The sequence below is a fragment of the Macadamia integrifolia genome, unplaced genomic scaffold (genome assembly GCF_013358625.1).
Source record: "Macadamia integrifolia cultivar HAES 741 unplaced genomic scaffold, SCU_Mint_v3 scaffold_216A, whole genome shotgun sequence".
Lineage (NCBI taxonomy): Eukaryota > Viridiplantae > Streptophyta > Magnoliopsida > Proteales > Proteaceae > Macadamia > Macadamia integrifolia.
In genome coordinates this window covers 756,643-769,498 of record NW_024870646.1, presented here as the reverse complement: position 1 = coordinate 769,498, position 12,856 = coordinate 756,643, and the positions used below count along the sequence as shown (strand labels likewise).

The 12,856-nt window shown below is 44.2% G+C and overlaps 1 protein-coding gene across 1 annotated transcript; it reads right to left on the bottom strand.

Moving 5' to 3' along the window:
- Positions 1-6,919: 6,919 nt before the first annotated feature.
- LOC122071368 lies at positions 6,920-7,720 on the bottom strand (the record flags this gene model as incomplete). Its single annotated transcript, XM_042635705.1, has 3 exons — positions 7,585-7,720; positions 7,212-7,443; positions 6,920-7,103 (listed from the first exon to the last, which is right to left on the bottom strand). Coding segments are annotated over exons 1-3 (552 nt in total), but the record flags the coding sequence as incomplete, so codon positions are not given.
- Between the last annotated feature and the right edge of the window lie 5,136 nt (positions 7,721-12,856).

The following is a 12,856-nucleotide window of genomic DNA, read 5'->3' as shown; positions in this document are numbered from 1 at the left end:
TCATGACTTGGAACTAGCAGCAGTCATTTTTGCCCTTAAGATTTGGCGACATTATTTGTATGGGGAGAAGTGTGAGATATACAGTGATCACAAAAGCCTTAAGTACTTTTTCACCCAGAAGGATTTGAACATGAGGCAGAGGAGATGGCTTGAGCTCATGAAGGATTATGACTGCGACATTCAGTATCATCTCGACAAAGCTAATGTAGTAGCAGATACGTTGAGTCGGAAGGCACAGACTGTGTCACTCTCATGCTTAGCAGTCAACCCACCACTCATACAAGAGGCGACGCTAATGGAGGAAGCTCTCTTATATGAAGGAGCAACCGTAGAATTGGAGCGTCAACTAGAAAACCATAAATGGTTGACTGTATCCTTGGCGGCTCTACAGGTGCATCCGGCTATTAGGCAAGAGGTAATAATGAAACAACCTTTGGATCCTGAATTGTAGTGGATCAGAGTTAAGGTTCAAGATCAAACAATGAACGACCTAGATTTTGTTTTAGCCGATGATGGGGCATTGATGTTTCGAGGCAGATTGTGTATACCCGATGATTTGGATATACAAGACAAGATAGTGCGAGAGGCACATAGCTTCGAGTACTCACTCCACCCAAGAAGTACAAAGATGTACAAAGACCTCAAACAAAATTACTGGTGGCCAAGCATGAAAGTCACAATAGCTCTGTATGTGGCGACTTGTCTCACATGCCAAAAAGTAAAAGCTGCGAGGCATTGACCTTATGGTACTCTTCAGCCACTCCCAGTACCAGAATGGAAGTGGGAAAGGATTACAATGGACTTCGTCACCGGACTACCATGTACACCTAAGGGGATGGACACGATATGGGTGATCATTGATCGGCTTACTAAGACTGCTCATTTCGTTCCCATCAAGACCAAGTTCTCTATGGCCAAACTAGCACAACTTTACATGGATAACATAGTGCGCTTGCATGGAGTGCCTGTGAGCATTGTATTAGATAGGGACCCAAGGTTCACTTCGAGGTTTTGAAAAAGCTTCCAACATGCCTTGGGATCACAATTGAATTTGAGTACTGCTTTCCACCCACAAACTGATGGTCAGTCGGAGCGAACCATACAGATATTAGAGGACATGCTCAGGGCATATACAATGGAAATGTGTGGTAGTTGGGAAGAATACATACCCCTTATGGAGTTTGCCTATAATAACAGTTACCAAGCTACAATTGGGATGGCTCCGTATGAGGCGTTATACGGTAGGAAGTGCAGAACTCCTTTGTATTGGGATGAGGTAGGTGAACGTCGAATGTTAGGACCTGAAATGATACAGATGACTTGTGACAAGGTCGACGTTAATCGAGAACGGATTAAAGCAGCTCAGTCCCGTCAAAAGAGCTATGCAGACACCCGCAGAAAAGACATTGAATTTCAGCCAGGAGAAAAGGTATTTCTCAAGATCTCTCCTACAAAAGGGTTGCAAAGGTTTCACAGAAAGGGGAAGTTGAGCCCAAGATACATTGGACCATTTGAGATCTTAGCCCGGGTTGGCTCAGTAGCCTACATGCTTGCTCTGCCACCTTCGCTCGGGGATGTTCATAACGTATTTCATGTATCCATGCTGAAGCGATACGTTTATGATCCCTCTCATGTATTACCCATGGAGCCAGAATACCTAGAAGCTGACATGACCTATACAGAGCATCCGACTGAAATTTTGGATCGAAAGTTGAAGATCCTTCGCAACCGCTCCATTTCCTATGTAAAGGTGTGATGAGCTAATCATTCACATGAAGAAGCATCTTGGGAGAAAGAGGATGAAATGCAAGCCAAGTACCCTCATCTTTTTGATCAACCAAGTACGTAATTTTGTGGACGAAATTTTTCAGAAGGGGGGGTAAATGTAATTCCCTACTTCTTAAACCTGGTCTGATTACACGGTTGACCCGGTTTAACCATGCAAGACCCAAACCGGAGAGATTTAGAGTGGGTTCCTTATGGACTATGATGGCTAGGGTGACCTTAAACACCGGCTGGCCCGACAAGTCTAAGCCAGTGCCAGAAGAGACGGGAATACCCAAGCCGTGCACATGCACCTATCATAAAGCTATGCACGGATAAAGAAGGTATGTAGCCGTATATTAATGTGCGTACGTATATTACATCGTATGCCAAGAGTAAGATTCGCGCTAAGGGTCGAATTCTGTCAAAATCCTAAGTTTTGGCCCTCAGGTGGGCGGAAAGGTGGGCGCAGCCACCCACCTGAGTGACCCACCCATGTGAATTACTTAGTTATTTAAGAAGTATATATAGCATTTATGCTTTTCTTTTCTTTTCTCATTTATGACACTCGTATGTTGGTGAGAAGAGTAAAGAGGAGAGAGAAAAGAAAAGGGAAGAAGAAGAGAAGAGAAGGAAGAGGAAAAAGAGACGGATTTCAGCGGCGTCGAGGCTTAATCTTCCCATTCTGACGCCGAAAGAGTGATCTCCAACACTAGATCTACGTTTAGAGGGGAGCAAAGGTTGGGTTACTTGAACTTTCACCATAACCAAGTAAAACCCTTGATTTGGGGTAGGGTTTCTTGAGATCTTGTAAACCCCCATTGAAATGATGAATCTAAGGTTTAATAGATGATTTATGTGCTGATCTTGAAGGATTTGAAGAAGTATTTACAAGGTTGGAGAAGCATTGTGGATTTGAAGTGATTTCGGGGTTTTGAAGGTGTTCTTAAGCAAAGAAGGTAAGATGGCTTCCCATTCCTTAAATCTAACCTAGATCTAGGTTAGAACCATCCTATAAGACCTTGAATGTGTGAAGAATGGGTTTGAAAAAGCCCCATTTGAATCCCCAAAGGTTGAGGGAAGTTGGGAAGAAACAGCAGATTTTCCACCCAGACCGGTGGGCCAGACCGGTGGGCCATCTGGCTCGCCTGTGGGCTCCCGCCTGAGAGGGCAGGGCCCTCGGGCACAACTGGCGGGCTAGACCGGTGGGCCAACCGGTGGGCCACCCTGCCCACCGGTCTTAGTAGACCCTCTGGCCCAATCGGTGGGCCGACCTATCCACCGGTCCAGACCGGTGGGTCTGACTGGTGGGTCAGACAGGTGGGCTGTCCGACCCACCCGAGAGGCCCCGAACGTGATTTTTACTTCCGATTGGACCCAAAATGGACGTGTGACCTTCTATTAGGATTCTAAACATGATCTTGTTATTGGATCGTGTTAATCGTGATTCCAAAATGGTGAAATACTAATCCCACTCACTTATGATAGGTTCACCAAATCGTACGCTTCTCGCACCGAATCTCACCCTTACCGAACGGGAGTCCTTGTACACTACAGGTAAGTGGGGAGAGGACGTTTGGCCTTGTTTCAAGGCATTGTTTGGCATTCATTTAATTGCATCTAGTCTAGTCATTCCATTATGAAAATGCTATATAGTTTAGTCATCCTCACATGATTATGCATGGGTGTTGTGTCTATTTTCTAAATGCCAAGTGATAATATGTTTCTGTGATGAATGTTGACATCATTATGCAGGATGCATTAATAGATTAGATGCCGTAGTCAGCTTGAAAACGAGTGCATTGGTGGCCCGTGGTATGGGACGCGATGGCACTATGCAATCGTACTATTGTCATATAGGAGTATGCGGTTTAGGATTATTACCTTCCCGTGCTACGACCCTTCCCAACGGGGGTTAAGATGATGGGTTACCATTTGGGGGGAGGCAGTGGTCGCGGTTGTCGGGTCACTGTGGCTGTTAGACATTATGCCCGGTTGGTCATTAGGACAGTCGGCAACCCCGGTGGTATATTCAAGAGGGCCAATCGTACTGCTTTTAAATTGCTGTAGTCAGCACCTTTAATTTTCAGTCATTTACTTTATGTTAAGAGCCAGTGGTCGACATGTTTTTATTTTTTCGAGTACTCACGGCGGGCCTTCTCCGATAGCCCTATGGGCGTATCGCGGGATGGAGTTCGCGGCTCGTACCCGGAGTATACGCGCACTGTGGTTGTAGTAACACTAAACCAAAGACTTAGTAATGTTGCTTAGGTGGATGTGATTTAAAATGTATTGCATAGCATGTAGTGCATATGGTTGTGATTTGTTGTGTGGACTTCTGTGTGGTCCATCTTTCCACTTACTGAGCTAGTGAGCTCATCCCACGTGTGCACCTCTTTTAGATGAGTTTGCAGGTCATCAATCGGATGAGCACGGGGCGGGTCCCACAGTTGAGTTCCCTAAAGAGGACTGGTGGGCCCCTGAGGAGTTAGAGCACGACAGTGATTGCTCGTGCGAGAGTTGTGCTGCGGGACCGCAATTCTGATGCCGAGCTGAGCTCCACTTTGATGCCGAGCTGAGCTCTACCTTGTGATGCCGAGCTAGGCTCAACCTTTGATACCGAGCTGAGCTCTAGGCTTTGATACCGAGCCGAGCTGTATATTTTGATTTTTGATGATTTCTTTTATGTACTTGATATGTGAATTGTACTTTTATTGTGTAAATATCACGCCTTCGGGCCCACATATAATTAACTATTGTATCACAATTTGGGTATCAAGTATTATGGGAATATTCATAGGTAAACCAAGTCTTCCGCTGAACTGATAAGCTGTTTCTTAGTTGTGTGTATGCTGTGGTGGAATACTGTATCAGATGATCCTGGCAGGTTTGGGTTAACCGGTGTTAACCCGGTCACTGGCCTGGTTCTATGTGAACGGGGTGTGACAATATATGCCTGAAAATTTCATGTTCTTGCTAGTTTTCTTGTGAATGCCACTGGTTCATTTTAGTACAGCCCAATATGTATTCAAAACCTCATTTGAAGGCCTTTGAAAGCCCTGTGTGAGTAAGGTCATAAGGGTTTCATAGATTAAGGGTTAGGGTGCCTTGGTGAAAATCAGTGTTTTCAATTTGGATTTTAAATTCATGTTCTTTTTTTTTTGGTAAAATAGTGAGAAAATGTCAACTTCAAATCAAGCAGTTAATGAGACTGCAAAATGCAGCCAAGCAAATGTAGACATCCTTATTGTTCTTTTTTTTTTTTCGCTAGAAAATCATTATATTAAAATGAAGAAAAATGGGAAAAAATGACAGAGCTATATGAAACTGAAAAAATTGAATGAAACAAAAATAAAATCGGTTTCCTGACCCCCACCTTCGGCATTGCCATCAGCAGAGGAAAGAGAAGCGCACTAATCAAATCTATAGTTTGGCCTGCCCTCGGCATCTCTTCTGATAAGATCCTTAATGTTGGTAGGAAAATGGATATTTGTGGCTGATATCCCTGTCTTCGCCGCATCTCTAGCCAGGTAATCGGCAATTGAGTTCGTTTCTCTGAAGTTGTGAGTTATTTTCCATGTGATACTCTCCAAATATGGCTGGAGGAAGATCCATCTCTGCAAAGCAAACCATGGAATTTTCTTTTGCTAGATAGAGATTGCAACAACACTAGAATCCGTCTCTACCCATAGACATGTAATGCCCAGCTCCCGAGCACGCATCAACCCCACCATAAGGCCTTCGATTTCAGCTTCGAAGACTTCCGAGACTCCCATAAAATTTTTATAGGAGTCAAGAATGCCTCCCTTGTGATCACGAAAAATCCCGCCTGCACCTGCGCGACCTGGGTTCCCCCTTGAGCTTCCATCAAAATTCAATTTAATCCAATTTACGTCGGGTCTGCACCAGAAAATCTCTAAGATCGATTGAGGTGGAGAACGTTGAATCAGAATACCAAGCTTCCTGCAGCAAATGAGATCAGTCGTTGTTTTAACTTCACCTTTGGTGCTTGGCTTTGTGGACTGAATATCCTCTAGAATCATCTGCTTCAGGTATCTTGCCGGTCTTGCCTTGCCATCATGCCTTCTACTATTTCTTTCGCGCCAAATATGATCAGTCACTGTTAGTAACCCCATGATCCATGCCTCTTTGCAGCAAACAGATTTCTATTTTCTTCTCCACCATTTGAGGAAATCGGGCATGGTTCCAGCTTTCTTCGATGGCACATTGAAGCACCCATAAAAAAAGAGCCATATATCTTCGGAGTAGGAGCATTGAAGGAATATATGAGTCGATGTCTCAGCCTCCATTCCACATAAGCTGCATTTAAAGGCAAGGTCTATGCCCCTCTTTTGAACAACGTCATCTGTAGGGAGCTTGTCGTGCAACATTCTCCAACCAAAGATAGACACCCTGGGTTGCATCTTTTTGCCCCATATCAGAGAGAACCATGGCACTTTCGGGTTACAGATCCTAATATCTTCCCAAGTAGAATTAGATTTGAAAATCCCATCAGATGATAGACTCCACAGGCACATATCTTCACAGGGATAAGAGGGAATTTTAATGGTTCGATTTTTCTCAAAAATATTATGCAGCAAAGGGGAGATAACATTTGGCAATTTCCATTTGAAATTATCAATGAAGTCACTGACCTTTCCCTTGCAGTGAAGACTCGACTCTCCCTCCAGGCCAACTAGCTCTAGGATGGATTTTCCGCCCAACCATTTATCCGACCAGAAATTAATGCTTTTCCCATTTCCAATTGACCAGGCTTCTTTGGAGGACACAAAATCCCACATCTTCCTAAATCCAGGCCAAATCGAAGAAGGCTTATAGGACTTTTTGAAGGAACCATCACCCCTCAGGAATCTCGCCCTTAAGAATTTGCATGCTAAGGGTTTCTCATGCTTGACCCTCCAGACCATATTACAGAGCATAGCTTTGTTTATGTCTCTGAGTCTTCGCAGCCCCAACCCACCTTCATCCTTAGGCTTACAACATAGATCCCATCTGACTGATATTTATTTTGCAGTATCAATCTCACCTGTCCAGATAAAATTTCTCATCCACCTCTCCATTGTTGCAATAAGGGATGAAGGCCACCAATATACGCTGAACTATGGTTCATCATTCCCAAGATCACTGAGCAGACCAATTCCACTCGTCCAGCCATGGACAAAATCTTCCCTTTCCATCCTGCTAGTCGCCCTTTAACTTTATCCATAATGGGGATTAGCGACTCCTTTTTCACCCTTCCCTTAAAGATCTCGACCCCCAAATAGCGGGTGGGGAAGTTACAAATGGAGATACCAAGCTCTTCCGCAATGGCTTGCTTTCTAGGGGCAGGAACAGATCCCAAGAAAAGCTTACTTTTGTCTAAATTTATTTTCTGGCCGGAGAAGCTCTGGTATTTAGAGAGAAAAATATGGAGATTTTTAACATACCTGATGGATGCATTTGAGAAGATAAATACATCATTAGCAAATAGAATGTGTGTAGGGATAATAGCACCACGAGGACCCGATAGAGCTTTAATGCTGTTATTGGCTAGGAGCTCAGATAAGCCTCTACAAAGAACCTCTTCAGCAATTATAAACAGCATTGGCGAGATCGGATCTCCTTGTCTCAGACCCCTCTCCACACCAAAGTATCCAACAGGGCCACCATTTAGCAGAACTAATATTCTGGAAGAAACAAGGATCTGATGGATCCAAGAGATCCATTTTTCAGAGAAGCCAAATCTCCTCAGAACATGGAAAAGAAAATTCCAAGAGATGGTGTCGAACGCCTTCTGGATATCAATTTTTAAACACATACCTTCACCTCTTGTGGATGCAAACATCATGTTTGCCAGCTCCGAGGCTAGAGATATGTTGGAATGAATGATATTCCCTTTCTGGAAGGCCCCCTGCTCCTCAGAAATAATTTTTGGAAGAACACATGATAATCGCATAGCCAGAACCTTTGATATTATTTTGCAAAAAAAATTTCCCATGCACAACGGCCTGAATTTGTCCAGGGATAGTGCTCCTTCAATTTTAGGAATCAAGATCAGGAAATTATTATTAATTCCGTAAGGCATGAAACCGGTTCTGAAAAACCATCTGATAGCCTTGCACACATTTGAAGATATGATGTCCCAACATGATTTATAAAAAGCTCCAGGAAATCCATCTAGACCAGGAGCACTATCTGGATCAAGATCTCACACTACACTCTTGATCTCAATGTCAGAGGGAATACCATCTAATCGACCTCTATCCCATTCTTCCAAAACATTTGGAATGCATTGCAATAAATCCATGTGATTAGTAAGGGGAATACCTTTGTGAAAATGCTCATAATATCCTGTGACGTATTCCTTGATCTGCTCTTTATCAGAGATCAAGGTCCCATCAACCATCTTTAGAGATTTAATGGAGTTCTTCATTCGCCGTATCTTCACTGAGATGTGAAAAAGTTTTGAGCATCTATCTCCTTGATCCCTCCATCTAGAACGAGATTTTTCAGCCCACAATTTCTCATAATTTTGCATGGCCTTCAGGTATCTGGTCTTTGCATCAGCTTCTTTTGCATAAATAGAGTCGCTTATCCCATCTCTGTCAATTTCAGTATGGATCTCCTCCGTGCATTTTTTTGCTTCCATCATCTCCAAATTAAAATTTGGAAAATTTTCTTTCGCCCAGGAGTGCAGGAAGACCTTCAATATTTTTAATTTTCGAGCCATAACCAGCATTGGGGATCCGGAAATGTCGTTCTCCCAGGAGGTCTTAACTGCATTTAGAAAGCCCTCATGTTCTGTCCAGAACCTCTGAAATCGAAAAGGACAGTTTTTTGGTCTTTCAAAACCTTCAGACACCACCAGAATGGAAGCATGGTCAGACGCCACTCTCTGCAAGACAAATTGGTGACATTCTTAAAAAAAGAAATCCAAGCATCATTGCAAAAGCTTCGATCAAGCACTGCAGACACATGGCCCTTTCTCCTGTTATTAGTCCATGTGAATTTCCTTCCCTACGAAGGAACTTGAATTAGCGAGCATGTATCCACCATTGCGCCAAAATCTCCTGCTAACCCTAAGTTGAAAATTACTGGCCCCCTTTTTTCAGAGGAGAGAAGGGTGGCATTGAAGTCTCCAATTCTCTTCTAGTAGCTCTTAGGCATTTGGCATGCACTACAGATAAGATGAAAATTTCCTGAGCCCATTGCACAGAGACAGAGATTTGTTACTCAGAAGACGACATCACAACAGGCTTTGCTATACCTCTTCGCCAAATCAGCCATAGATTTGAGACGCCGCCTACTCGCTCGTTATGGATGAAATCAGGGTCGAAACCCAACTTGTTGAAGAACAACGTAGGAAAGGCATCGGAGGGAATCATAGGTTCGGCAATACAAAGGAAATCATGCCTTTTTTCCCTTAAAATATTCCTCAAAGCTAACCTTGCGGCGGCCTTCTTTATCCCTCTAATATTCCAATAGAGGGCTTTCATTTACTATTTTTTGACGAAGCAATACGGCCAGACTTTCACAAAGTCTGCTCTATATTGGTCAGTTGTTTCCCCTTTCCCTGTCTTCCAGGAACCAGATCCAAAGCCTCCCTCTCGTAGAGAGTTTTGTCTATCTGCTCTACCTCCTTATGATTAACGACCACTGTGCCACCATTAATCTTGAAGGGATTGAATGACGAGATGACATTATTGTACCATTGCATTGGTTGGCACCTACCAGTCTCATGATGCTCGCCATGCGTACTCAGAGCCATCACTCGATCACCATTGCCTTGTCCAGTGTAAATCGGCCTTGAAGAGTCCTTCTCGTGCATGGCCCTATTTGTGTCATTTTCAGCCTCTCGAGGGGAAGAGGCGTTATTTCTTGTGGGTTGGGAATAGGTACGGTGACCCATAAGGGCCCCATTTCCACCAACAAACCCGTTATCTGATCCAGCCATAGAGTCCACCCCATCATCCAAGTCATTCTCCCCTTCATTGATTTGTTCAAAAATGCCCCCTCTAGTATATTTCCTTCCTTATTCCTTTCTTCTTCTAATGGAAGGCAGATTTGTATGTCTCCATTCAAATTATTCATAACTGATTTTCCTTCAATGTTCCTTAAAGTGTGCAATTCAAAAATGGGAGGAGATCGTTCCTTCGAAAGGAAAGAAAATCTTTCCAAATTAGACGCACCAGTCATCGGAATCTGCTCATCCCGGCGGCCACTGCTCTCTTTCCAGTGACCATTGCTCTGGACACCATCCTCTTCATCTGCATAGGTCACCCCTGGAACAGTCTCATTGCGCTGCGACTCCTTCCTGGTCTCTGCTTCCCTCCTCTCTCTACATACATGGACAGAGTGTCCCATTTTTTTGCAGAAAGCACATCTGATCAAGGCATCTTCATATATAATATTTTGTTTGAACCAGAATGTCTCGTTAGTTCCTGGTTGCCTTCGTTCTACTTGGATTTCTTCAAGTCTGGTATGTCACACCCCGTTCACATTGAACCGGAGCGGTGACCGAGTTAACACCGGTTAACCCAAACCTGCCAGGATCATCAGATACTGTATTCCACCACAGCATACACACACTAACAACAAATTCATCAGATCAGCGGAAGACTAAATTTTACCTGTAAATAATTCCCATATACTTGATACCCAAATGGTGATACAATAATTATATACATTTGGGCCCGAAGGCATGATATATACACAAAAAGAATAAAGTTCAAATATCAAGTATATACAGGAAAATCATCAAAAACATCAGAGTACACAGCTCGGCTCGGTATCAAGGCTGGAGCTCAGCTCGGCATCAGGGGTTGTGCCCAGCTCGGCATCATGTAGAAGAGCTCAGCTCGGCCTCGGAAGTGGAGCTCAGCACGACCTCCAGGGTGGAGCTCGGCTCGGCCTCAGAACTGCTGTCCCGCAGCACAGCTCTCACAAGAGCAGTCTACGCCGTGCTCAAACTCCTCAGGGGTCCACCAGTCCTCTTCAGGAAACTCGACTGTGGGACCCACCCCATGCTCTTCAAATATTTGACCTGCAAAATCACCTAAAAAGGGGGTGCACACGTGGAATGAGCTCACTAGCCCAGTAAGTAGAGAGGTGGACCACACACAACAGTCCACACATCACAACACATCATATGCACTACATGCCATGCTATTCATTTTAATTCACATCCACCTAAACAATATTACTAAGTCTTTGGTTTAAGTGCTACTACAACCACAGTGCGCGTATACTCCGGGTACGAGCCGTGAACTCCCTCCCGCGATACGCCCATAGGGCTGTTGGAGAAGGCCCACTGTGAGTACTCGGAAAAGTAAAGACAATGCCGTCCACCGGATCTCAACAGAAATATAAATAATTGAAATAAAGGTGCTGACTCCAGCAATTTAAAAGCAGTACGATTGGCCCTCTTGAATGTACCACTGGGGTTGCCGACTGTCCTACATGACTCGCCGGGCGTAATGCCTAACCGCCACAGTGTCCGACAACCGCGACCCCTGCTTCCCCCCAAATGGCAACCCAACACCTTAACCCCTGTTGGGAAGGGTCGTAGCACGGGATGGTGAGAATCCTAATACCGCATGCTCTTATATGACAGTACGACTGCATAGTGCCTCCGTGTCCCATACCACGGGCCACCAATGCATTCGTTTCCAAGCCGACCACGGCATCTAGTCTATCAATGCAATATGCTCCATGATGTCCACATTCAACATATTAACATCTCAATCAAATTGGCATTTGAAAATAAACATAGCATATATGCACATCAATGAGTGGAATGACTAATCTATATAGCATATTCATGATGACATGACTAGATTAGATATAGTTATATGAATGCCAAACAAATGCCTTGAAACAAGGCCAAACGTCCTCTCTCCACTTACTTGTTGCGTACAAGGATTCCCGTTCGGTACGGGTGAGATTCGGAGCGAATCGGGTAGGATTCGGTGAACCTAACATAATTGAGAGGGGTTAGTACTTCACCATTTTAGAATCAAAATTAATGAAATCCGATGTCAAAATTGTGTTTAGAACATCAAAAGAAGGTCACACGTCCGATTTGGGTTCGATCGGACCTAAGGATCACCTTCGGGGCCAAACAGGTGGGTAAGACAGGTGGGCTGTCTACCCACCGGTTATACCCACCGGTTATGACCGGCGGGTAGGTACCCACCGGTTATACCCACCGGTTATACCTGCCGGTTTGGCCAGGGACCCCTGCCTTCTCAGGTGGGTACTCTCAGGCGGGTAGGTACCCGCCGGTTGTACCCACCGGTTTTGGCGGGAATGACTCTGTTTCTTCCCCATTCTCTCCATCCTTTGGGGAATCAAATGGGGCTTTCCCCCACCCATTCTTCACCCCTTTGAGGTCCTATAGGATGGTTCTAACCTAGATCTAGGTTAGATTCAAGTGAGGGAAACCATCTTACCTTCTTTGCCCAAAAATGACTTCAAACCCTTCAAATCACTTCCAACTCACAATGCTCCTTCTATCTTGTCAATAACTCTTCAAATCCTTCACGATCAACACATAAATCATCTATTAAACCTTAGATTCATCATTTCAAAGGGTATTTACAAGATCTCAAGAAATCATACTTGAATCGAGGGTTTAAAGCTCGGGTATGGTGAATGTTCATAAAACCCAACTTTTCTTACCTTCAACTGTAGATCTAGAGTCGAAGATTACTCTCCCGGCACCGGAATGGCAAGATCTAGCTTCGGCGCCACTGAAATCCTTCCTTTCTTCCTCTTCCTTTCTTCTTCCCTTTCTTTTCTCTCTCCTCTTTACTTTTCTCACCAAACGTACGAGGGTAATAAATGGAAAGAAAAGAAATCATAAAGCTTTATATACTATTCCTACTTAAGTGAATAGTGTTGGATGGGTCACTCAGGTGGGTGGGTGTACCCACCTGTTATACCCGCCTGAGAGCCAAAACTTGGGATTTTGACCGGGTTCGGACCTCGGCACGAACCCCACCCCAGGCATACGATGTAGCATACGTATATACCTTAAAATACGGATATAATACCTATTTTATCCGTACATAGCCTTATGGTAGGTGCACGT